At 45.0% G+C, this 26,964-nt stretch overlaps 1 protein-coding gene across 4 annotated transcripts in view; it reads right to left on the minus strand.

Annotated features, from left to right (window-relative positions):
- The window catches only part of ADK (adenosine kinase), a 723,202-nt gene that overhangs the window by 273,002 nt on the left and 423,236 nt on the right, over positions 1-26,964 (minus strand). For 2 of the 4 annotated variants that reach the window (XM_086921818.1, XM_086921820.1), the window contains exons 5-7: positions 25,758-25,930; positions 2,916-2,945; positions 1,318-1,426 (exon numbers count right to left, since the gene is read on the minus strand). In XM_086921818.1, the coding sequence (XP_086777944.1) occupies positions 1,318-1,426; positions 2,916-2,945; positions 25,758-25,930 (312 nt within the window). The remainder of the gene's footprint in view (positions 1-1,317; positions 1,427-2,915; positions 2,946-25,757; positions 25,931-26,964) is intronic. The other 2 variants (XM_086921819.1, XM_086921821.1) reach the window with 1 other exon arrangement.

The raw sequence follows: 26,964 nt of genomic DNA on the forward strand, positions 1-26,964 counted from the left end.
TCTTATGAAGGGTCCAACTGTGGGCAACTCAACTAGGAATGTTATACAGATCAAAGACGTTTATAGATATGATACTTTCCTAGACGAGATCCAACGCGATATTAGCTAATAAGTTGTATCTGCATTACTCTGCCTGTACACTTTTACGAGTGCCTGGTTGAGGGAAATAGATCAGAAATGACCCTCCTGTGCAACAGCAAAAGAAACCAAGGCACATGTACTTTTCTCTTGTCCAGCATATACAAGAGCAAGACAAATGTGGATAGTACAAATCTGTTGGCAGATAGGGATCCCTAACCACCGTGAGGCCCTTTGAATACTGAAACACAAACTCCACCACGCAATAGTATTTAGATTTATTTTTTCTATATGGTGTGTTAGTAAAGAGAGTTTCACTGGCGATTAAAACTAGGGCTTATAACGTCTTAATTTAATATGGACCTTAATGTATACTTATTTGACTCATGTGTTTTTAATAGATTGATGAACTTTTATGATTTTTAAAAGCCGAATTAAAGACTAAATGTATGAATTAATGTAAATAATACATTCAAACCAGGTGACATAGCGGGTCCTTTAGGAGTACTTTTTCAGGTTTCGTTTTTTTAGATTTTGGTCTAAATTAAGGGCAGCATCGGCCAATTCCTGTCTTAGGACTGGTCTTTTCTAATGTGTACACTGGTATTTGAATACAATGCTTTTATGATCTTTTTTGTGCATGTATGTTTCTTGCATTGTGTACATTTATGGTCCTTCGAACTGAAATAAAGTTAATGATGAAAATTAGTTTTGAATTGTACCTAGGATCTAGTACACGGTTTGTCTAAAGTGAGACTCGAGCGTTTAAAAGAGTAAGTAACAACCACAATGTGTTTGACTCTTGAAAAGTACAGTTCAGATTTAGAACTGTGCTTTAAAACCCAAAAGTAGCATGGAAGAGCTGGAGGCAGGTTCACACAAGTGATTTGGCATCTGTGGTATGGCGCTTGTTCATAATAAGGAGAAGCAAGCAAAGTTACAAGTATGTGCACCACGACGGCATGAGATTGGTACAAGAGAAACATATGCCTAAAACAGACATTGTACAACATCGCATAAGAACGGTGAAAAAGTTTCACAACTGGTTATAATGGAGTTCCCACAAGTTAAACCAACCAGCCAATACAATTCTAACACATTTTGGAGATAAAAATCAACTCATGTTTCAAACGCTGTATTACTAACCAGAACCAGAGTACAAGCAGCAAGACTGGACAATATAACTGAGCAGGCCATATTGATCCCTTCCTCAAGCTAGACAGTGTCACGTCATCTTACCGCAATGTAGTACACTTGAGCCTTTTCCACTAGCTTCCAGTTCTCCTCCAGGTCCAGGTGTTTCTCCTTGCTATAGCAGTTGGCTGCAGCTAAGTTAGCCACCAGCGACCTGAAAAGACCAGAGGAAGGCCTCAAATACATGCTTCAATAATGTTCATTCTATGGACATTCTTAACGGTCAGTCACTGCCTGCCAATGGAAAGGATCCACATAAAATAAAAGCACCCCTGTAAATATAAAGGGAATATGTAAGTACTATGCAACTCAAAGTGTCACATCCCTCAAACTGCAGGACATAACTCAAACTTTCAAGCTCCCATTTATTACAACTAGATAGGACCACTAATACCCACAGTGCCGAAGTGCAGACCGTTGAGAAAAGCCCAACATAAAAATAATTCACATGCTAAGAGAAGTGAGAAAAGAAAAAAAAACTAAAACTAAAACCACAGATGTTTTGAATCAGTATGAAAAAATGAGAGCACCAAACTGGTGGTGAAAAGTTGTGAAAATGGCATTCCTAACAAAGTTACAAAACAGAAAGAAAGTTACCCAAGGTAGTGATTCTTGTGACAGCAGCTACTAGTGCCTCCTTCCTCGAGACTTATGATGGTCTAAGATGCAAACCACAATCATAATCTAAAAGGATAGTACCCACTGCCTAAGTGCCACGACACGTTGAAACCTTTCCAAGTAACACGATTGTTGTTATGATTAACTGGATTTGGATCTCAGAGAGATACCATAGCTGAATTAAGCTTGTGACAGGAGTAACTGAAAAGCGTATTACCTAGCAACTTTTTTCCAAAACCATGGCGCTTCTGGTGATGCAGGACAGGAAGTGGAAGAAGCATTGATGCGAGCACACACATGGTTAGCCCTGAGGGGAAACAATATGTGGCAGAATAGATAGTATAACTGAGAGACTGCTGGCCCACAACGTTTTAAGCCTTAAAGGACATGGTCAACTTGGATGTGGAACCTACACTCTCCAAAGGTCCAACGGCAAAAAGAAAAATCAGGGCAAACTTTTGTTGTGAGGCAGACAGGTTCAGAATTTTGCTGGCAAAATCCAAGGACGATGAGCTGATATCCTTCTGGTGAAACGTGTTGGCAAGGAGATGAGCCAGAGTACGGAATGTTACATATGATTACATCTGGATTTTCAAGTTCTGTGCAAATTGCTAGCTCATATGATAAAGGGAGACTTACATTCAGTCGAAGCACAGGCAACCCCATTATAAGACTAGAATGCATTTGGCCTTGTACAGGAAACGTGCGTCATGATGTCCAAGACTTCACAAAAACCCAACCAAAGGCCCCATCTGTGCCAGTTATGCAGGACACATCTCTGTAACTTTACAGAGACCCGAAAGGGTGAGGATGGATGTGTTGGTATTTGTAGAGTGCAAACCTAGCTCGAGAGAAGGAGCACTGAACAGGAGGCATGGACACCAGCAACATAGCAGAATACTGACCCACAGTACACTTACCTCAACTCCACTACTGCAGAGTTGAGGACACAGAATGACCAAAGGGTGGGACTGGAGGTGAGTAAAGGTGCAACATTTCCCAAGAAGCTCTGTGAGCAAGCCTACCTTCTCTGCAAACGACGCTGGCCAGCAGATCTGTTGGGAAAGATCAAAGAAGGACAAGATATCTAAATCAGACTGCACTAGTCTGCTCAATACTTTTAACTATAATCTAGAGCCAGTGCCAGAATCGAGCCCAATGCAAAATAAACTCCCATCTTCACATGCAGAATTAAAGGGAATATTTGTGTCGCTGTCTTGTTTTGGGAAGGTGTGGGGATTTAAGGTGAAGAGAAGGTCTTATTGGTGTGTCCCCATTTGTTGTATCTACTCAAAGTTTAGACTGGTTTTCTCTGGATTCTCGCACAGGTGGCTTTTATCAACAGCTGTCTCCTCATCCTAGATAAGCATGAAGCAACCAACCCTACCTAAAAGTAAGCACTGATGCAAGAGTCCTCTTTCAAACCAAGCCATGTATGCTCTCACCACTCAGGCCCGATTATCACAGAGCCTTACCAACATCCAACCACCAAGGTCATGCAAGAATAAGTTGAAGAATCAAGCACAGTATATCCTGCCTCTTTATCATGGGCTGGATATGGATTCTTTCAGCTGTGCTTTTAAATCCTTTCAAAAGCAAAGCCTTGGATGCTTTAGTCTTGGTCATTCCTCATTATTAAACAAGTTACCTAACCTGTACACTGTGGTTTTCTAGTATTGATATCTTTCATGCTTGAATCGTCTGTCGTCATGGTGGGAGTCCCACAGCAATTATAACCAGCAGTGCTATACATCGCATTAACAGCTATAGAGAATTCAATTGACATGGTTAACCAATTCACATTGTTTTAATAGAACCAAACTTCAGCCAATCAGAGATCACACCCTGAAGTACTCTTCCCCTGCAGGGCCACCATAACTCAGATTTCAAGCACTAGTGTAAGTAAGTAATTTTATTTAGCATAGTTACTTAAAACCATTACAGTACACATCAGATTAAAAGAAACATTAAAAACTACGTGTTTGGTAAAATCGGTATATCACAGTCACATTTCCTCAGTTCACTTTTAGACAGGATATCTTCCTGAGCGATTACTTTTTAAAAAGTTTAATTTAGTTGTGTTATAAAATAATTTTTTTTGCTTTCCCGGTATCCTCATGAAGTCAGCAATGACAGTGGATGGTGTAATGTTTAGTCAGCTATATCGAAACCCTTAAAGATTAGTTTTTTTGCATCTTCTTTACCACGGCCTTCATAGATTTTACAAAACTGCAGTTCAGCTGAGGATCATGGGATGAAAAACATGCAAGAACTGCATTCCTTCGTGTGTGTATCTCGCGTTGATTAAAGTGGTGTTTCAACAAGTATTTCCGTTCGTCCAGCAGTTTCTCTCAGGAGCAAATCAAGTGCAGCATGTCCTCTTGCGCAGAGCCGCATAACCGACAAAGGGAGCCAGCTTTGGTTTTTATCCAGCGTGGCAAATTTTGAATGCAGGATAGCAAGTCTAACCTATACTTTAAGAAGCACATTTTGACGCATTTGGCGTAACCCACACCAAAATAACTCTGTGGTGCTTTCGTTGAGTAAGAGTTCAGGGTCATCCAGCCGTGCGTTCTTTTTGAAAGGGCTGCCTTATCAAGCACTAGTGAAAGTATAAGAGGTATACAGAGTGATGAACCCAAGAAGGAGTAGGAGGGCTGCATGTGAATCTATGACAGATATTAATACTGGAGAACCACAGTGTACAGGTAACTTGTTTCTCCAGTTTTCTTGCCCCTGCGATTAATCACAGGCAAGTGACACCGTGCATACACGCACAGATGCGTCCTGAATTTCAAGCCGGACTAATGTAGTTTTCCTGACAGTAAGCCTTTGCTATTTACAGGGATGCGGAATGGAATTGTGTTCACGGATCCCAGAGAGGCAGTATCTACAAGATCACAGCGACACCTAGGCAGCCCTTAAGGTACTAAACGGCCCAATTTTCAAACACTTCAGAATTCAATCTTCGTACACTGTGTCTCACTAAAACATAACATACCTGACCTTGCTTTTTAAGAACTCTGTGACCAAAGAGGTATGAGCAATTATCACAGAGAATCTGCCTAAACTCAAGCAGCCGCAGGGTAAGAATATTTACTCTAGGCTCTGTCTACGTACTGGTTTAGTCCCACCACCAGAACAAACCTAAGTGTTTTTTTCTAATTGGTTTGACCCGCTGTAGTTCTCTACACCTAGTGAATCTATCCAACGCTGCATTTAGGTACATATACCCAGCGGTTCTATCCAACGCTTCATTCAGGTACATATGCAGACTAACTGGCATTAAACGTTCTCTGTAAACTGCATACAGGGTTAGGACAGACATTACATTATTTTTTGTTTCTTTATTGTAGAGTCCACTCCACAACCAGGTCCAAGTCCTGAGGAGAACCCTGAAACAATTACGGGTTACAAACGCATAAACTCCAGATAATGGGGCATTTTTTAGTTTTGTATGACGTCACTCCATTTAAGTGTTGTCCACTCTATGACATGAACAATTGAGTCTGATTGTTTTTGTACAAATGTCATAATATAAGTTGAATAAAGCTTTGCCACCTTTGAATTGATGGTCTAAGGTGTCCACCAAACTTATGGTGAATAGTCTTCCTGGACATATTTGTTTTTTATCAGTACAGTAGTCTAGTCCAGGCAGTCGAGGACCCAAGCCTTGCTTGTTTCTACCTGTACAGGCGCAAAGTGTAGACTGCACCTAGAAGACCCTTTAATCACCAGGGTGCTTGCTGAGGTCCCGGCTGCGTTCACCAATAAGGCGCTATAGTTGGTCGCGCTCCGGTGCTGCTGGGCCGGGCCTCCCTCGAACCGAGCAGCAAGCGGGATGGGACTAGTAGTCCCCTACTCTGCATACCCCGAGTAGTAAGTTCCCTCCCCCCCTTAGTCATCTGTATATCCACGCAGTAATGTTTGGTGAAGGTGTGGGGGGATGCCCATGTTGCTGCAGCATATAGTGACCATGAAGGTAATGGTAACCCTTTTTTCCTTGATGAGTGGGCGTTTGGCTGTGTTTAGAGTTTTTCCTGCCGAGGCATAGCATACTTGAATTACCGCTACAATCCAGCGTCCCATTGTCCCCTTTGTCACGGGTGCTCCCTTGTTGGACTTTAAGTGAGAGAAGAACAATTGATTGCCTTTACGGAATTGTTTTCACTCTTGTAGATAGTATAGTAAAGCCCTTCTTAAGTCCAGGGTATGAAGGCTTCTTTCTAGTCGTGTTTGTGGGTTTTTGAAGAAGACTGCTAGCGGTATGCTTTGGTTCATGAGGAATTGGTTTACAACCTTGGGTAGGAATTGAGGGTTTGACCTTAGGATAACCTTGTCCTTGTGTATTTGCATGTATGGTTCCTTATAGCTATTAGGAAGGTGATCTTTATAGTGATGTATCCAAGTTATGCTTTTCACACGGGCTCGAATGGTTCCGTCATTAGCTGTGTTAGGACTGTGTTTAAGCTCCACATTAGGCCTGGAGCTTTTCTTGGGGGTGCAATCCTTTTTGGCCCTTCCAGGAATCTCTTGATGACTGGTGATGTGGAGAAACGTTTACATGAATCTCCCCTGGTGTAGGCTATAATTGCTGCCAGGTGCACCTTAGTCTTGAGTGGTTGATGTTACTGTCAAGCAAGTGTGTAAGATATATGAGCACAGTTTCCTGTGAGGAAATTAAATTAAAGGTATTAGTTTCTGTACATTATATGGTGTACCGGTTCCACTTGGCTGCGTAGCATTGTTCTGTAGTTTGTTTTCATGCCTCCTTTAATATTTCCATTTTTCTTTGCGGTAAGTTAAAACGTCCGAACTCTATGTATTCAGGCGCTAAGCTGAGTGTTGGAGGTTCTAGGTAAAACATTTGACCCCATTGCATTGTGAGAAAGTCCTAGCCTGCCTTGAATTTGATCATCTGTCCCCTAGACAGTTCGAGTAGGCTAGAGTACCAGGTTTGTCTTGTCCACTGAGCGGCTCCGAGTATCTGATATTACCAGTTGTCTAACTTTCCCCAGTACCCTTTGTAGTAGGGGAATCAGAGGAAAAGCTCATGTCTCTGACCAGTTTAGTGACAGTGCATTCTTTTTTGACAGGTGGTGTTGAAACCAGGAGGAAAAGGATTGGCATTTTATGTTCTGCATTGGTGCGCATAGGTCTATTTCTGGAGTCCCCCAGAGGTCGAAGGCCTGTTGCAGGCTCATTATCTTTATCTCCAATTCGGGCGAGCTGCTGTTCTGTCTGCGGAGCCGATCCACTTGGGAGTTGTCCTTTCCTGGCAGGTGGATTGTTTGTAGGCTGATCTTTCTTAAACTGGCCCATTTCCATATTTCTTGAGTTAGCTTGCTTAGGGTGAAGGATTTCGTTCCTCCCAGTTTTTTGAGGTAAAACATTGTTGTAGTATTCTCGGTCTGGATCAATAATGTCTTCCCTCTTATGTGGCGTTGCAATCCCTTTAGAGCCAGGAACACTGTCTTCCTCTTGAGGAAGTTGATGTGCTTTACAGTGTCTGAATAGTTCCATTGACCCCTTACCCTCAGGTTTCCTGAATGTGCTCCCCAACCCTTGTGGGACGCATCTGTTGTGATGGTCACTGAGGGAGGTGGAGTTTTGAAAGGTCTGCCTAGTGTTATGTTATTGGATGCCCACCATTGTATCTCCATCTGCACCTTTTCTGTTACAACCACAAGATACTCCCAACTCCCTGTAGTTTGTGACCAACTGTTGCATAGCCACTACTGCAGAAGGTGCATGTGGAGGTGTGCATGTGTGATGAGGGGAATGTATGATGCGATCATGCCCATGAGTTTCATAACAGTCCTCACTGCCAGAGACTGGCCCTTACGGTAGAGGCGAGTTTTTTGTCTGATAGCCTGTATTCTCCTTTGGGTCAGGTATGCCTGTGCAACTTTGGAGCTTAATCTTGCTCCTTGGAAGGTCTTTTCTTGTTCAGGCCTTGTTGATGACTTTTGGTGATGTATTGAAAAAACTAATTTTTGCAGTGTAGTTATCACCTGAAGAACGTGTTTGCAACATCTTTGCTTTGAATTTGCCTTCACCAGCCAGTCGTCTAGGTAGGGATAGAAGTGGATTCCTCTCTTTCTTAGGGATGCAGCAATGGCTGCTAGGCACTTCTCAAAGACTCTTGGTGCCAATTTTCTCCAGAAGGGAAGGACTTTAATTGCTGGTGATTGTTCTTGTGGAAGAACCTGAGGTATGTCTTGTGAGCTTGGTTCATGGGGATGTACAGGTACACTTCTTTTAGACGTATTGATGCCATGAAATCCCACATTTGTAGTTGTGGGATTACTTCCTGTAGTGTTGACATTTTGAAATGCTGTGTGGAAATGAATTTGTTTATGAACCTGAAGTCTAAGATAGGTCTTAGTGTGAGATCTTGCTTTAGTACACGGAAGTAAGTAAGGTTTCCTTTGTAGTGTTCCCTCCGTGGTACCTTCTCTATGGCTTTTTTCTGAAGGAGTTTTTAATTCCTGCCTGAATTGTAAGAGTTCTGTTCATTGGAACCTCTTTTCCTTTGGTGGGTTTGTTAGTTCTACACAACAGCTGTAACGCATCATGGTGCTGGTTTCCCATTTCAGTAGGTTGCGCAATATTCTGCCTCCCACTGGTGTTGTGTGGGAGTCTTCTGTCGTGGGTAAGTCACTTTGAGCTTGCTCCTCCCCCTCTCAAAGGTTGTCCCCAGGCTCTTCTTCTGCCCCGAAAGGGCTGCCTTGGTTGTTGTTGCCAGGCTTCGTATCCAGACTGCTGGTTTGATTTCTGTCCACTGCCCTGTGTTTGCTGTTGATCTGTTGAGAAGACCCTTTCGCTACGTCTTGAGGTTAAACCCTCCTCTCATGAACGTGCCTCTCTGTTGCAGGGCTCCCATAGCCCTTGCCATCTCATTGTCCTTCATTCGTTGTAGGGATTCATCTACTTCGCTTCCAAACGGCGTCTCCTGTGAAGAGTTCATTTATTGAGGTTTGGACCTCTTGCTTGAAGCCTGAGCTTCGTAGCCAGGCATGGCTTCTTAATGTTGCGCCTGTGCACATTTGTCTGCTGGCTGGATCTGCTGCAACTAGGGCTGATTTCAGGCAGGTGTTTGCTATGTTCTAACCCTCCTATATTATGGATTTTGCCCTCTTCTAGTCCTCTTCTGGGAGCTTGTTCAGTAGTTCCTCGATGCCATTCCATTGTTGGTGGCCAAACCTGTTGCAGGGCATGGCAGTTTGCAATGTGCCATTGCGTTGCTGTCTCCTTTGCCATCTGTCTCCCCACCATGTCCATTTCCTTGCTTACTCTCTCTGGAGGTGGGCTAGTGGAAGAGTGAGCGTTGCTCCTTCTTGCCGTGGTGACATTGATGGAGCCTGGCACGGTATTTCCCTGGATGTATTTAGGGTCTTTTGTGGAACGTTCACATTTTCTCTCCACCCTTGGAGTTACCCCTTTTTCTGAGGTAGGCTCCTTGAATGCCCCCTTGCTCTTGCCAGAATGCTTAGTAGCATTGGGGGGTATGGAGTCTCTTTGGTGGTTTGTGTGAATGTCTCTAGGAGGAAGCAAGAGTCTCCTTTCGCCTCCTCTAAGGAAACTCCAAAGGTATCAGCTGCTCTCTTGATGAGGTGGTTGTAAAAGGCTATGTTGTCTGGGGTTTCGAGCTCCTCTACGACGTACTCTTCCTGAGGTTTGGGGGTTGCCGGAGCTTCGAGGGTATCTTACTCCTCTTCCGCTTTTTCAGGGGTGGGAACCCTGAATTCCATCTGCACCTCGAACTCCTTTTTACGTTGAAGGCGTGCCACCATTTCCACTTCCAGGCGTCTCTGATTTACCACCTCGAGGGCCCTTTCGGCGTCGGAGGCAGAGGAGATCCTCTTCTTGGGGTTCGTGGATTCTCCTTTCAATGGTGTGGTCTTTATCTTCGTGGCCTCTCATTCGACACCTGCCTTCGTAGATTGACGATCTTCCCTCGTCGATATCCCTGGAGTGGGATCCGTGGGTCTCTTATCCGTGGCTGACCCTCAGCCGCCGTTTTTTTTCGACGCTTGGTTTGCCTTTTGCGCCTTTTTGTTGCCCTTGGTTTCCAATGGTTGAGGGTCCTTTACCTTGTCTGCCTTCTCAGCGTCCTTCATCACCTTCGCAGTATGCCTTTTATCGGCATCTCCTTCGAGGATATCGACGTCTGACCCTCCGTGTGTTGAATCTGCAGCCACTCTTGGTCGTCCTGGTCACTTGAGAGGCCCAAGTCCCTCAACAATGGTTGTTTCTGGTTTGGAGCATTGCTGCGTAATGGTACTCCCTCTGCTTTCGGCGTGCATTGAGCGCCTACGACACAAGCAGTGCAGGCTTTGCAGTCTTTATCCTTGTGATCCCTCGGTAGGCAGAGGCTACAAACATGTGGGTCATGCTGTGCAAACTTGTGGGAGCAATTTTGGCAAAATGTAAAAAGGGTATTTCCCACGGTCCTTACCTTGCCCTCTTTCGATCCATCAGATTCGTTGCCCTGTCAGAAAAAAGGTGTTCCAAATGGTGGTAGACGACGCCCCAGAGAGAAAAAAACAAAACCGACAATTCCAGGCCCAACCACTAGATGGCGAATAATGCACCGCATGCGAATCCAGAAAAGGATGCATGCTGCAAAACATATGTACTCCCCAACCAATACGCCTGAAAGCTTCTGACCTTAACCGTATTTATTTATTATTTATTGAAAAGTTTTATATAGCGCGAACAAGACCCGTGGGTATCAGAGCGCTTCACATAAAAGTATGATAAAAATATTAATAAGATGATAACCATTGAATAACAGATATGAGGTAGATAATTATATAGCTTTGGAGAGTGCTTAGGTAACTAGCTTCCATTCGAGGTATTCTTTTACACTACGCAGTAACTATAAAGCATGCAACACTAACATCTGTCGATTTCGACAAATAAATGAGGTAGGAGGTTATATGGTTTCGGGATGAGAGATAACTATATACATTCACTTTGCCATGAGGTAGCAGTTGGTATACAGTTTAATCACCAGGAAAGTCTGTCCGTTTCGATCCATAGTTTATCTTTCATCTAATTCATGTCGATCCTTCTCTTTCTGATGACGTGAGTGTTTTGTTTGAGGACAGAATTAGATCCCAAAGTGATCCATTAACTTCTCTAGGTGAGGTATTTACTCATTAGGAAGCTCTTCGCTTCTCGCTTGAAAGTTAAGGTATTAGGGTTCTTCCTGATGCTTGGAGGGAGTGAGTTCCAGATTCTAGGGGCAGCTCCTGAGAACGCTCAGTCATAAGTTTTTTTCTTTCTAAAGATGGCTGGACGCAGCAACAACTCCTTGGCACTCCTAGCTGGTCTGTTGCCTCCTGACAGCTCAATTTTCTTGGATAGGTATCCAGGAGTATTGTGGTGAAGCGCTCTATGGGTGATACATGCTATCTTTAGTTGAATTCTCGCCTCATAGGGTAGCCAGTTCAATGCTTTCAAGTGCGGGAATATGCGGTCAAATTTTCTTAATCCAGAGATGAGTCTCGCTGCAGCGTTGAGGCAAGCTTTTAGTGGTGCTGTGGAAGTTTTTGGTAAACCCGCTAAGGTGGTGCAACCGTATTCAATCCTAGAGATGACGAAGGATTGGATTGCCAGTTTCAAATCTGCTTCAGAGATAAATGGTTTTAGTTTTCTCAGGTAGTTCAGGTGGAAGCAGGCGCTTTTAGCCATTGAATTAATGTGAGCTTTCATGTCAAGATTCTCGTCTAGAGTAATTCCTAGCGACTTAGCTGAGTTTACTGGAGTCGGAGTGCAGTTAAGGAGCAGTCACCAACTTGGTCCATTCCTTTATTTCTGTAACGCACCTTGGTGGAGAAATTAGTAAGAACTCTGTTTTTTGAGCATTTAGCTTCAAATGGTTGGTAGTTAACCATTGCAATGCCATTTTTAAAGTTTGATTCATTAGCTCAATGTCTTCAAGAGAGGCAATCTTTATGTAAATTTGCGTATCATCCGCATACATATGGTAGGATATCTGAGTTTGAGAATTGCTGTGAGAGGTTCGACATACAAGTTAAACAAATCAGGAGATAGTGTCGATCCTTGTGGGACTCCGATTGAGTTGGGGCATGGTGGAGAAATTGATTGGTTGACCAGGAATCGTTGGTTTCTGTTCTGTAGGAAAGAGTCGAACCATTTCAGCACATTTCCAGATACTCCCATCCTGTCTTGTAGCCTGGCCAGTAATGCTTCGTGGTTTACTGTGTCAAATGCCGATGACAGGTCCAGGAGAATTAGTAAGCATGCTTGATTTTGATTGAGCGCCTGTAGCGCGTCATCAACAATGTGGAGGATCACTGTTTCCGTGCTATGCCCTGTTATGAATCCTGATTGGCATTCATCTAGTAAGGAGAACTTAGTGATGTGTTGGCTCAGTTGGCCCTGCACGCATTTCTCAATAAGTTTGGCCAATACAGGGATATTAGTTGCTGGTCGAAAGTTATTTGGGTCTGTAGCATCCGCCGTTGGTTTTTTGATCAAGGGAACCACTTGACCTGTTTTTAGGCAGTCTGGGAGGATCCCTTGTGACAATGATGCGTTTATTATTTTGGTCCAGATTGGCACCACTATATGGCTGATTCCTCTTAAGCATTTCGCGGGTAGAGGATCTTGGTAGTGGTTGCTGGGTTTGATTTTCGATAGCGTTTTGGCGATCGTGTCCTGATCATATAATTCGAATGTGTCCCACTTTGCCTTGTATCTTATCTTGCTACACACTGACGTCGGGTTATGATCGCTTGTAGACCATGGTTGGATGGGGAGGTTACTCGCAGCGCTTAAAAGTTCTGTTTCAAGCGTATTGGCCTTCTTCGTAAAAAATGTTGAAAATTCCTCGCTGCTTAGAGATATTTTAGAGTTTATGTGCTGTTTTGGCTAGTTTGATTGTTGCTTCAGGATTTCAAAGAGTTTCCATGGTCTGTTTTTGGCATTATCCAATTCAGATCTTATAAATTCCTTTTTGGAATTGATGATCTTTTTGTTATATTGGTTTCTAATTTTTCTGAGGGCTTTCAGCTCAGGGGATGATGGGTGTTGTCTCCATTTTCTTTCGGCCATTCTCAGTTTGCGCCTGTCTTCGTTCAGTGATCCATCAAACCATGGATTTTTCATCTTCTCCGTGGTTCTTTTTAGTTTTAAAGGCAAGGTGTTGTTGACGATATTCCCGACTGAGGTTAGGTAGTGATCTGTCAGCTCATTTGCATTCTGCAGGTAGCTAGGTGGCTTTAAGTCTCACAACTTTCTACTAGTAGCTCAATATTAGCCTCTCTTGTGTCTCGGATCCATTTTTTGCAGTTGGCAGCTTGAACGGTCTTACCCTTTCTCAATATGGGTATCAGGAACGTTATTGCATAGTGGTCCGACCAGTCACATGGGGCTATTGAGAGGATTGATGAATTTTTGTTGCCCGAGATAATCCAGTCCAGTGTTGCTCCTTTAGAATGTGTGGGTTGTGTGCATGCTTGGTTGAGGTTTAGCTCGGCAAGGAAATCCTTAAGTGTGTTAACTAGTTTGTTGTTGCAGTCATCCCAATGTAAGATGAAGTCTCCTAAGAAAATGTTGTTGGCATCCGTGTTAGAGTTGGTCGTAATGATCTCCATTAACTGCTCTATGAACTTAGCGCTCTCTCCTGGTGGGTGGTAAAACGCATGTAAATTGCATCTTTGGTTGGTTGTCGATCTTATATTGAGACCTAAGTATTCGCAGGATTCTAGAGGGTCGGCTTGAATTTGGTTGACCTAGATATCTGATTGGTGAATGCAGGCAATTCCTCCTCCAGACTTTTTTGGTCTATCTAGTCTCACAATGTTATATTGAGGTGGTACTAAGAGATTCATGGTTGGAGATGATGCTTCCGAAAGCCACGTTTCTGTAAGGATTGCCAGATCGATTTCCTTGTTAATGATGAGGTCTGCTATGTCGGACGCATGTTTGGTAGCCGATCGACAGTTGAGTAGGAGGCAAGTCAATTGTTTTCTAGCGTTACTATTCATATTCTCATATTCAGAATTAAGCTGGACTTGTTTTAAATTGTTGTGGTTGGGTTTCCTATCCTTCTTTCTTGCTGTTCTATTAGAGTCGATCGGAACTGTTTTGATGTTCTCCTCTTTTTCACGGTCTGGTGATTCATAGGTTCGGAGTAAGGCAAGGGCTTCCTCCTTCGACAGGGCCTTCGTCCTATTTGGTCGGTTGATCCTATTCGCTAATGACATGTCCATCTCGTTGCTCTTTCTATGTAAGGAATGTACGAGATTTTGAATATTCGTGATCTTGGAGTGGGTGCTTGCCGTCACTTCCAGTATTTCTTCAATCGCTTGTAGGGTATTCATTGTGACTTGTGTCATGTTGCAGACTAGTTTCTGAAGATCTTTAATAACCTTCTGATTCCTGGGTGAATTCTTAGGGATGGTTAACCTGTGTGTCCGAGGGTTGTATATTGCTCTTCTATGTTTTTGATCTTTTTATAGGCAAGTACATGTCAAAAGAGCCATAACACGCAGAAAGGCCACACTGCAACAGTGTAGATTAATGTGCGTCCTTTAAATTTGTAATTACAGTATTTAACTACTTCGATGCTCATGATTAGCTCAGCTCGTCATGAGGTACACTGCTCGTGTGCTCATGATGAGCTGAGCTCGTCATGAACAATGGGAGTAAAGGATCTGCAGCACAGAGGGGGAATTGCTGCAGCACTGATGGTGTTAACCAGGTCGGCAACTAGTGTTGATACAGTTGACTAACCATCATACTTTTCAATGCATTCAACTAGGAGTTCTACAAGGATCATAACTTCACGTTTTCTACTGAAAAGTTATTGCTCCACTTGTTGAGGTCATAAGGATTCCAAGCTCTTTGTATGCTGTGCCAGCAGATAATTTCATCAAAGGCTAAAACAAACTCACTTCAAAGTACAATAATCGCAAGCTTCCTTTAGGAAGAAACAACTCTACATTAATCAATGTAGCTTTGTCCGGAAAAGCTTTTTAAATAAGAATATAAAAAAAAGTTAAAGCACAGAAATTCTACCAATGTGACTTCATTAGAATCCCAGCCTTCCATTTGAGCAGCTGATCAACATATCGTAACTGTAAATTGTACTTATGTAGCGCGTGCTTCGCCTGACAAGATGTTGAAGAGCTTTGCAGCAAGCAGCATGCTACTCCTGTAGCCAAGATTAGTTTGCTGTTTCGAGGTGTTGAAAGTTTGTGTAGTTAAAGAAATTAACTTTCAAATGCTTGCCTACTAGTATTTATAAATTATGGAAGAACCTGCACACTGTAAAAACGAAGTGGCTACCATTCACCATAAGTCTTGTTGAGCCTCTTTCTTGTGGTGAAAGACAAAATTTCTGCTGCAAACCTTTCACTACAAAGCAGTATGAGTGAGCTGGTTTAACCTGAATTCAGGTCTTGCTTACTCTCGCATTTGGTAGGACAAACATTTTGGAGGGGGGCGGGTTGGGATAGGCTTGGAGATGCTATGTGCAGAAACCATAACAAGCTAAACACATATGCATTTAGGGAAGCTCACTAACTCTGGCCAGGACCTCCAAAAAATTAAAACCGGCACACATCTGCCTCCGTGAGAGGGGAGTGAACCGTATACACACACCACAAGCAACTGACTTAGTTAATTCAAAGCTGGTTATGCACAAGTATACGTTGTAGATTATAGTGTGAATATAGTCAGAAAGAGGAAAAGCTGGTGAAGTTTTTCTTTAAACCAAAACATCCATCTGGTCTTCTGCTTCCTACATTGCGGTAATGGAAACTGCAGAAATCAATCACCTGAGCAACCCCTTTCAGAGAAACTGCACATACACTGCATGTGAGGGAAAAATGGTGATACTCAGCTCAGAGATTAGTTAGTGCAGATAGAAAATGGCTCAATAGTCAACTGGGTGAGAAATCTCTCAATCTCCAACTAGACAGTTATAATAGGTTATCAGTTTACAAGTTAGGGATTGGCACTCTTCTGCCTGCCTTTAATGGTAAGGTTTTCACAGGCATATTGCAAGTATCTAAATAAAGACCTCGGCATGTAGGAATCAAAGTAATCTAGAGATTAAGATGAACTAGAATGAGAAGAATAAAGTGCAATGGGCTGGTGCTGAAAGCATCGTTAGTGACAGCATCTTAAAAAGAACAAGTTATTTACCTTCAATAAAGTTTTATCTGGTAGAAACTATCTAGCCGCAGATTTCTTACCTTAATATTATCTCCAAGCATCAGACTGGATCTGGATAATTTTTTGTGCGCATTACTTGCGAGTGCAGAAGATCCACCGTAGTATGGAGGTGGGAGACTACTCGCCTGGGGACCAGCCCGCATTTAAAGCTTTCGAGGCAGGGAAAGACTGGTACCCCCTGTTTTGCAGCGTGAATCTTTCTGGATTCACTATGCTGTGCATATTCCGCGGTCTTGTGGTTGGGTCCGGATTCGTAGTCTTTTTTTTGGTTTTTTTTGTGTAGCCCTTGTGGGCGTCGGCGTCACACCTCCTCGGTGCATTTCCGGTGACGTCGGCATGCTTCCTGCGGAAGCTCCCACTCTTGGGCGCCATCTTCAGATTCTTTTTTCCGCGGTCGGGTCTGGATCGTTCCCGTTTGGGCTCCAGACATTTTTGGAGAAAGTACTGAAAAGACTGGAAGTTGGAGAAGATATTGGAAGAAGAAGACCAGAGAAGACTTCGCAGGACACTGACGAAGAGGAGAGAAGGTGAAAACCTCGGGAACTTCGACGATCGTCGACGTCCACGCGCTCAGTGAGGCCTGAACGCACGAGGATGGACAACACGCCGTTCAAGTTCTGCCCGAACTGCAGACACAAGTACGCACAGAAAGACCAGCACCCGGTTTGCAACCTCTGCCTACAGGTAGAACACAGAAGCGAGGACTGCAACGCCTGCGCCGTCTTCGCCCAGAAGACCCTCCGAGTGAGGAAGAGACAGAGGGTAGCACACGCCGCCCTCGGAGGAAAATCCCAGACACCATCGCTGTACGAGCTGGGGATGTCCTCGGAGGAGGACAACGCTGCCGCAGAACACGACGGCTACACGGTCGTAGAGACCGATTACAAGAAGACACCTGATAAGGTAGGAGACTCGACGTCCCATAAGAACACCAGAGACCCTGAGTCTCGAAAGCTCGAGGCCAAGAGCCCGAAGGCGCCGACGCAGCGACATCTGTCGTCCGCGACCACAAGCAGGCCCGGCGGATCCTCAGAGAAGGAGTCCCTGGCGCCGAAGGCTGTTGAACAGCAGAAAGCGTCAAAGATCGTCGCCGAAAAGGACCGATCGACGTCGAGGGAGAAAGACCCTAAAACCTCGGCAACGTCCAATGACCCGAAGCCCAGTTCGGCGTCCAAGCCGTCGACGCCGAAGAGAGGAGCCGAACGTTCCGAAGCCGAGAACGCGGCAGAGGTAGAAAGGAAGAGACGCCGGCTGGAAGCCGAGATGGCGAGCCTCTTGCAGCGAAGGAAGGAGGTCGCCGCCGAGATGAGTGCGTTCACGATTCCACACAAGACCAAGCACGACGTGCTGGATCTGGTCGAGGAGGAAGAGGAACATGTCGACGACCATGTGCCTAGCGACGAGATGGTCGACGACCGGGAAGCTGAAGAGAATCCCTACGAGGATTACAGCTACGAGGGCGAAGAGAGCAGTAGAGTGGACGACGAGTCGGTCACCTCTGATCCACGCGAGGAGGACTACCTGGACGTCGACACCGAGAGCCCGGAGGAGGCGGTCGACTCGTACCCCTCGAGACCCTCGCCGCCCGACGACATCGGGGCATACAACTCGGCGATACAATCTGCCGCGACTGCATTCAGGTTGAAACTCGACGAGGAAAAGCAGAAAGCAGACTTCCTGCTAGAAACTTTGCTCCCAACGCAAACAAGAAGCCAGTTACTCCCAATGCTCGAGAGCGTCTTGGCGCAGGGAAAGGAAGCGTTCAAGGAGCCCGCTACATGCAAGGCAGTAACTCCAAGAACAGAAAAAAAATACAAGCACTCCTCGAAGGACCCGGCCTACATTCGAGGCGAGGTCTCCGCTGACTCCATTATCACGGCCACAGCTAGGAAGAGGGCGAGCGTATCTACTACCTCGGGCCCACCGCCGGATAAGGAGAGCAAGAGGATGGATCTGGTGGGAAGAAGGATCGAGCGAAATGCCGCGACCCACTGGCGCATGGCTAATTCCAACGCCCTGCTAAACAGGCACGTGTACCAAATCATGGAGGGACTGGGGCACTTGGTGAAGGACCTACCCCAAGAGGCCAGGCAGAAGGCCGAAAAATTGGTAGAAGAGGGGAAGAACGCGGCAAATTCTTGCCTTAAGACGGCCCTGGACGGAGCAGACACCGCCAGCAGGCTAATGATGATGGGTGTCACGGAGAGGAGACACGCCTGGCTCAGGATCTCAGGGTTCAAACCCGAGGTGCAACACAGTATCCTGAACACACCGTTCAACGGCGAAACACTTTTCGGAGCAACGGTTGACGACAAACTATGCCAACTCAAAAAGGATAACGAGACTGCTAGATCCATGGGGGCCTTGCAGTTCAGAGGCAACAGAAGAGGCACCCCGGCGCGGAGGCCCGGCGGAAGAGGTGGAATCCAGCCAGGTACATCGCACCAGGCCTTCCAGCAGACGCACCAGGCAGACTCGCAGGCTCAGCAAGGTCACCACAAGCAGTCCTGGCAATACCAACCAAGGGGTCAGTCCTTTCGAGGGAGAAATGGACGTGGCCAGAATAGAAGAGGAGGCCAGCAGCCCGCCTCGAAGTGACTTCACACTCCCCCGGGTGCCCGACCACAGAAAAGATCCCAGGGGGCACCGCGTAGAAAGGGGTCTGGACAATCTAATGACCTACGACCACATGACACCAGTGGGAGGAAGACTAAAGTTCTATCTCCAGGAATGGAGAGAAATAACAGACAAATGGATCCTAAACATCATTCAATTCGGATACTGCTTGGAGTTGGATAAAAAGCCAACAAACAGAAAACCAAGGGGGAAGCCACCAGCAAAAGAACAGCTGGCGAGACTTCAGGAAGAAGTGCAAGAACTTCTACAAAAAAAGGCCATAGAAAGAGTTCCCTTCAGGGAGAGGAACAAGGGAATATACTCAACGTACTTCCTAGTACCAAAGGTCGACGACAAAATGAGACCCATCCTAGACCTGAGGTTCCTCAACAAATTCATAAAAACACAAAAGTTCAAAATGACCTCCTTGCAGGAGGTGCTGCCACAGTTGCAGGTCGGAGACTTCATGGTCACAATAGACCTCAAGGACGCCTACTTACACATACCGATGAACGACAAACACAAGCATATGCTCAGGTTCACTATCGGAGGAGGCCACTACCAGTTCACAACCCTGGCCTTCGGACTAAAATCAGCACCGAGGGTATTCACAAAGTGCCTCGCGGCAGTCGCAGCGCACTTACGAAGACAGGGGATACACGTATACCCTTACCTCGACGACTGGCTAGTAAAAGCAAGCTCGTACCACAAGTGCAAGCAGCATGCGCATACAGTGACAAGGACACTCACACACTTGGGGTTCTCCGTGCATTGGAAGAAATCATCAATGGAGCCGGAGCAAGTGAAGATCTTCCTGGGGGCACAGATCAACACCGTACAGGGCAAGGTCTTCCCCAGCGAAAAGAGGGCGAGGGCACTGGTCAAGGAGACTCGCCTATACCGGAAGGGGCAAGCTCGGACAGTGAGGACTGCGAGCAAGATCATGGGAATGATGGCATCATGCATCCACCTAGTGCCGAATGTGCGGCTCCACATGAGACCCATGCAAGAATGGCTGCAGGAACAATGGTCACAGGCTTCGGGCAGTTGGGAGGATCTTGTGGTAGTGACGCAGGCAGTGCAGAAGGAGATGGCATGGTGGATCCTGGAGAACATAACAAGGGGGCAGCCACTTACACTCCCAACTCCGACAGTGACCATCACCACGGACGCATCCCTGAAGGGATGGGGCGCTCACATGGAGGAACTCAAAGTGAGGGGCCTGTGGACGCCAGCAGATGCAACAAAGTACATCAATTACCTAGAATTAAAGACAATCTTCCTGGCACTGAAAGCCTTCCAGACAAGACTGTACAGGTAGAGGGTGTTGCTACAGACAGACAACACCACGGCGATGTTCTACGTCAACAAACAGGGTGGAACACAGTCGTCGACGCTTTCGACGCTGGCACAGGAGATATGGAGGTGGGCCATCCCTCTCCAGATAGACCTGATAGCCATACACCTACCAGGCAAGGAGAACATTCAAGCAGACTGGCTGAGCAGACGGACCTCGGCATCCCACGAGTGGGAACTCAATGCTCAGGAGACGAGGAGGCTGTTCAACAGGTGGGGGACACCATCAGTGGACCTGTTTGCAACACGCCAGAATGCGAAATGCCGAAACTTCGCATCCAGACAACACGAAGAAGGGTCCCTTGGGAATGCCCTATGGATAGATTGGTCCGGGAAATTTGCATACGCTTTTCCCCCGATACCGCTGATTCACAGAGTGCTGAGCAAGTGCAGGGCGAGCACCATGACCCTGATACTGGTCGCGCCGCAGTGGGCGAGGCAGACTTGGTACTCGCAGATCATGGAGATGGCGCAGTGTGCGCCCCACAGATTCAGCAGGAGAAAGGACCTGCTCTCCATGCAGAACGGAGAGGTGCTGCACCCAGAACCGGAGAGCATGAGCCTAGTAGCATGGCTCCTGAGGACATCGAATTTGCACACTTGAAACTGCCAGAGAGCACCCTCAGGGTTCTTCGGGAGGCACGGAGGCCCAGCACAAGGAAGTGCTATGTCGCAAAGTGGAAAAGGTTCACGATGTGGTGCAGGAGGGAGAGACTTCACAATAAAATGAAGAGGGACTCCACGGTACTGAAATACCTGACACACTTGCTGGACAAAAAGCTCAGCTCGTCCTCCTTGAGAGTTCACCTAGCGGCTATAGTGGCATACACTAGGGGTGAGATGGGCAGAAGCTTCTTCACATCACAGGTGGTAAAGAGGTTCCTCGAAGGAGATAAAAGGATTGCACCACCCAAGCGGGTGCCACCACCGGCATGGAACTTAAACGTGGTCCTGACGGAACTCATGAAGGAGCCCTTCGAGCCACTTCACAAGGCCTCTTTGAAGATGCTAACTATGAAAACTGCTTTCCTGGTTGCAATTACATCCTTACGCAGAGTGAGCGAACTGCAAGCGTTAACGCTACAGGAGCCCTACTTACAAATACACAATGACAGGGTGGTGATGAGGACCGACCCACATTTCATGCCGAAGGTGGCGTCCAGGTTCCACATGAACCAGTCCATTCAGATACCGAGTTTTTTCCAAAAACCAACCACTAGCGCAGAACGGGCTCTGCATACCCTGGACGCCAGAAGGGCGGTCATGCATTACATCGAAAGGACAAAAGGACACAGGAAAACGAAACAGTTCTTTGTGTCGTTCGCCAACAGTCACATGGGCAAAGCAGTCACTAAAAACACTATTGCGCGATGGGTCGCGCAAACAATCCAGCTCTGCCACAAAAGGGCAGGAGAAGAACTGGCAGAGGGGGCACGCGCCCACTCCACTAGGAAGAAGGGGGCTACAATAGCCTTCCTGGCCAATACACCCATACAAGACATATGCCTAGCGGCAACATGGGCTTGGGTGCACACATTCACGAAGCACTATTGCGTGGATGTTCAGATGAACAAGGAAGCAGAAGTCAGACAAAGGGTGCTCCAGCATATATTCAGAAACCAGAGCTCATCTTCCACCCAGCCACCACGGAAGTGAGAAACCGCTACGAAATCTATGCACAGCATAGTGAATCCAGAAAGATTCACGCTGCAAAACGAATAGTTTACCTGTCGGTGTAGTTTTGCAGCTTGAAGATCTTTCTGGATTCACTAGCGAACCCACCCACCTCCGCCAGAAAGATGAGGCTGGAGAGAGAAGAGGTGGTCAAAAAAAAAAAAAAAAAAGAGAAAGAAGGGAGAGAAGTAAGAGACTTTTAATGACAAAGCGGTAAAAAATTCTCACCTTAAATAGAACATTGCCATTGCTTCGGAAACGAGAGAAACACGGGAAAAAAGAATCCGAAGATGGCGCCCAAGAGTGGGAGCTTCCGAGGAGGTGTGACGCCGACGCCCACAAGGGCTACAAAAAAAAAACAAAAAACAAAGAAAAGACTACGAATCCGGACCCAACCACAAGACCGCGGAATATGCACAGCATAGTGAATCCAGAAAGATCTTCAAGCTGCAAAACTACACCGACAGGTAAGAAACTATTCGATATCCGCAAATGAGCTGCAACAAAGGCCATCACCTTGGTGAACTACAGAGGGGAGCTGGTATGGCCAAAATGGAGCACGGTGAACTGAAAATGCTTGTGGCCCACAGCGAGCCACTGGTAGCGTCTGTAGGCAGGCAGGACATGCATGTGGAAATATGTACCCTGCAAGTCCATTGCCACCATCTAGTCTCCGGCGTCCAGGGCGGAAAGGACTTGAGCATGAGCATTTTGAATTCATCCTTTTTGCAGAAGAAGTTGAGGACGCAGGTCTAGAATAGGATAGGACAAGGATAGGATGAAGGCCTCCATCCTTTTTGGGTACCAGAAAGTAGCGGGAATAGCAACCACAACCTACTTTAGGCATCAGCACCCTCTCTATGGGGTCCCTTGGCCAAGCGAGCCGCTACTTCTTGGCGGAGCAAGGAGAGATGATCCTTTGTCCACCTGTCACAAGTGGGTGGCAGGGAAGGATGGATGGGAGTTACAAGGGGGAGGGAGTAGCCCCTTTAGGCTATCCGGAGATCCCGCCAGCCTGATGTTATCAACCATTGCGGCGTTGAGTGGGAAGGAGCTTGTGGGTCCCTCCCTCAAGGCATTGGAGTGCATGGTGAGGCAGTCGACGAAGGTCTTCGAAATGTGGTCGCACTCAAGGCTCCAGAGGCAAACAAGATGTGGGTCAGTCACAGACATTTGTCGGTGACAGGCTCCGTAAGGCTTGAAGCCGGCTTTTTTAATGGACATCACTGCCTCACAATATCTAAAAAATAGTCGATAAGAGTCGAAAAAAGGTCAGACTAAAAGTAACTTGGGGGTATTCTCTCTAGATCTGCAATGACTGGTGTGGAAATAAAAGTAGTGACATCAGCGTGCTGGGTTGGCGCCTCAATAGGCACCACACATCACTTCAAACAGACGACGCCAGGCAGAGCTGAACGATGCCACCAACCAGCATGTAGTGGTACTACTCACAAAAAAATTCCCGAATCGAGTCTGACACCTGGGGATATTTCTAATAAAGGGAATCTTTGGCTAGAAGTCTCTATCAGATTAGTTTTCCAAAACGATTATGGGTTCTATTGAGTAACTAAAAATCTTATTTAATTATATTTACCTTCGAGGCTCAAATAAAAGTAAAAGGATTAACAAATTAAATTGGCACATTATTGAAGGAATGCTGGCAGAAGTTAAAAATTCAAATGTGTTCAATACTATTCCTTTATCCAGCACATATCATCGCAAATTGCATCACTCATATTTACAGTTTTCATCACCCCATAGGGGCATTCTAAGTTTAAAATAATCAATTTGACAGAGCCCGGGTCACAGCTCCATTTCCGTGACTTATATAAGTGTTGGTTAAAGGCATAATAAGGTTCAGATATTTTGCAAATAGCAATTCATTAATCAAAGCAATGAAAGGGGAGCTTAATCAAGATTCAGGAGGGCGCTGGAGATTCTAAAGCAAAAAAGCCTCACTGTACAATTTCCTAATCACGGGACCGAGGTTCCAATAATCAAAAACTTGAGTTGAGAAGTAAAATCTAAATGTTATAGCAAAGACGTTAATGAGAGCCCCAAGGAGGGGAACCATGGATTGAAGCAGATTTTGTGGACTTTAATGCAAAATATGTTCAGAAATCTGTATCCAAGGATCTATCCAATAAATTTAAAAAAGGTTAATGGAAAATTGGGCACACTTAAACTGGCACTCTATCTTCCTAATCTTTTTATCCAAGCCGATAAAGCATTCCAATACTCATCACCCAAGAGAAGAACAGGAAAAGATGACTGTTTTAGTTTTCAATCATTTCTATACACTTTGACAGCCCCTTCTCATTGCAGCCAATCGCTGACAATCCTGAATGACTAACAGTAAATCATTTGTTTTGATTTTAACAGATAACTGGCCTACAGTCTGTAAGCTTCAAGAGGTCAGCAATCTACCTGGACTATGGTTACTAGATTTCCCTATAAGGCTAAAGGAGCAAACTTCTACAACTCCAAGAGTTCAATGAAGAGAGCATCACTGTATCCACAGAAACTGAGTCATCAGCCAATTGTCTGGCACCACACTGGCAACCAGCATTCCTAAGTGACATAGGCACAGGTTTCCCTGAAAGTTATTCCACATAGTTATATCCTAGACAAGTGCAAGGACTGCTACAAAGTCAAATTCTGATTTAGAGAGAAAGAAGGAGTTCATGGCTATTACACGGGGCACCTTCATTACAGGCTCTGACACTTTCAACAGAACTATCCCTCAGGTCAGGACCTTGTGAACTAAAAAGAAGATAATAAAAACAAAATTAAATCAAGATGGTGGTTTGTTGGCAAGCAAAGTTAGCAAAGCAAAAATAAATCTGCAACATCAAAAGCCAAACAGAACCCATTATTTAATTAGTTTAAGATTACTGGGATCGGAATGTTATAATAACTAGTACAAACCTCGAAGGGCTCCTTCACTGAACCATTTGGGAGTGATAAACTGATAAATGACAGCGCTTGATAAAGCACTCAAGTTCCATGACTGCAAAACGTAAGGAATCAAAACCAGCCATGTGGATGCCAAATTGGCTTTTGACACAAAGGATTTTTTTTTTTACATCGCAAACTTTCACAGCAGCAATTCCATTGAATTAGCTAGACGATTATTTATGTGTGCTAATTTATCTGCCCAACACTACAAAACTATATGTATCTTACACCAAGCAAAATCGCTAAATGGGCTGGAGGACAGGAGGGGAAATTTTTTCGTTGCGGCAACCCAGATGCAGATGTGGTGCATATCTTCTGTACATGTCCGCAATTAAAGAAACTACTGGAGCATGTAGATACATTTTTAACAGTGATTATGGGAGTTCCTATAGACTGATCACCTATGCAGATTTTGTTGGGTGTAGAGATGGGTGGAAATGCAGACAATGTACCGAGGAACGCTATATATTTAATCTTTTTAGCCTCAGCGGTGCTAAGGCTGTGTATCGCTTCATATTGGTTATAAAAGGATGCCCCATCCTTCGATGTGTGGAGGGCTAGGTTTTTGGCAAAGTTCAATATAGAGTATAGTCTATATGCTCTTAAAGGTAGGCGGAAACGGAAATTGGGCCGGCAGATCTGGGGTCCAGTTATATCGTCTTTGGATATGAATATGTAATGCCCTTTGATAAATATACCTGCTACATGTTTAAAGTTACTTTATCTCTGTAGAATTATTGCAATGTGTAATGTGATGATTTTGATTTGTCCGCTGGATATAGGATTATGACGTATGAACTTACTTTCTTTCTTATGGTGTGTACTCATGTATTGTCAACAAAAATAAATAAAAAAAAGCAATTTAAAAACTATGACTCTCTCCTTCCAGTGTTAACTCCGCTATCATGGGAGGAGCATGATAGCTAGATTCTCACTCGATGGTTCCCCTTCTGGATCTTCCCATAGTATTTCATTCCAAAGGCGATGTGGGAATAGAGGTACAACCTTTTAACTGTTGCCTGCGATGGAACAGTGCAACATCTCACCTGTTGTCCACAGTAATACAGGCAGCGCAAGTTCCTGTGGGCTGTTCACACTGTTCATAATAGTGTGCATCCACATGAGCTTCTTCTGCTTTCTTCTTCAGAATTTTCCCAAAACTATCCACACCTATGCAGCCGAAGAAGGTGGTAACTCGGTGTGGTGTCTGGATCATCCACTGCAGGGGAAAGAGAATGAAGGGTGAGGAAGTTGTGAGGAACTCAGACGATCAACAATAAGAGAATAAAGCAGAAATAACCAACTGGGCAAAACCAAGAGACCATGTTACTCAAGGACTCCAGTACAGATATCACATTGAAAACCACAATCAAATGCCCTTGAAACACTTAACTGCCAGTTCACAAGCAATGGATCGTCTTAAGGTAGTTCCAAGTATGCCAGATCTACGACATGTTTAGGATCTATAGGTACAAAATTGATATACAATGAATCAAATCTTAATGTATTTACAAATTCACTGGTTATCCTGAAAATCCGGCATGGATCCAGCCCCTTTTAGGCCTGTGACCGACAACCTGGCAGTAGTATCTGGAGAGCCTAGAATTGATTTATCGCACTCTAAATTTTTAAGGAACTTGGCAGTCTAGAAGGCTTTGCCTGCAGTTTAATTTCCCTTTCACAAGCGGGAAATAAAGTAGTAACTGTTTACAAAGTCTTAAGACACTGGTTGCCTTGTAGCAAGATACAGACTGCACAGGATCAGCCAACAAAGTATAAAAAAACTATAATTTTAAGAGCTTGCAATATAATTTAGGTAGAATAGATACAAATAGAGGAGAATAATTCTTACTTGTAACGGTTACATTTTAGTATCTCCTACAGATTTGTATGCTTTGCCTACACGCTTAGGAGTTATCGTGCAAAAGTCAAAGGTCACACAGAGACCAGCAGTACACAAGTAAAGGGAAAATGTGTATGACAAATAAGCAAGAAGTAATGGTGTGCTTCACTTTCTAATTCATTCTTGCTAGTACGGGTCTGAAACGTAATGTTTTGTGTAGCAGCACCCATACTACCTAATCCCAGTCACGGAAACAATAATTGTGGCCAGACATCTAGACTCCAGAATGTTTCTATATCTCTTATTTACTCTTTACTCCAGTACACTTTTCATAAAGTCTAGGCACGGAAATACATCGTCTGTCTCATAGGTCTTTCCAACAAATGGTGGAAACAAATCTACAATACGGC

The sequence above is a fragment of the Lissotriton vulgaris genome, chromosome 5, assembly GCF_964263255.1.
Source record: "Lissotriton vulgaris chromosome 5, aLisVul1.2, whole genome shotgun sequence".
Taxonomy (NCBI): Eukaryota; Metazoa; Chordata; class Amphibia; order Caudata; family Salamandridae; genus Lissotriton; species Lissotriton vulgaris.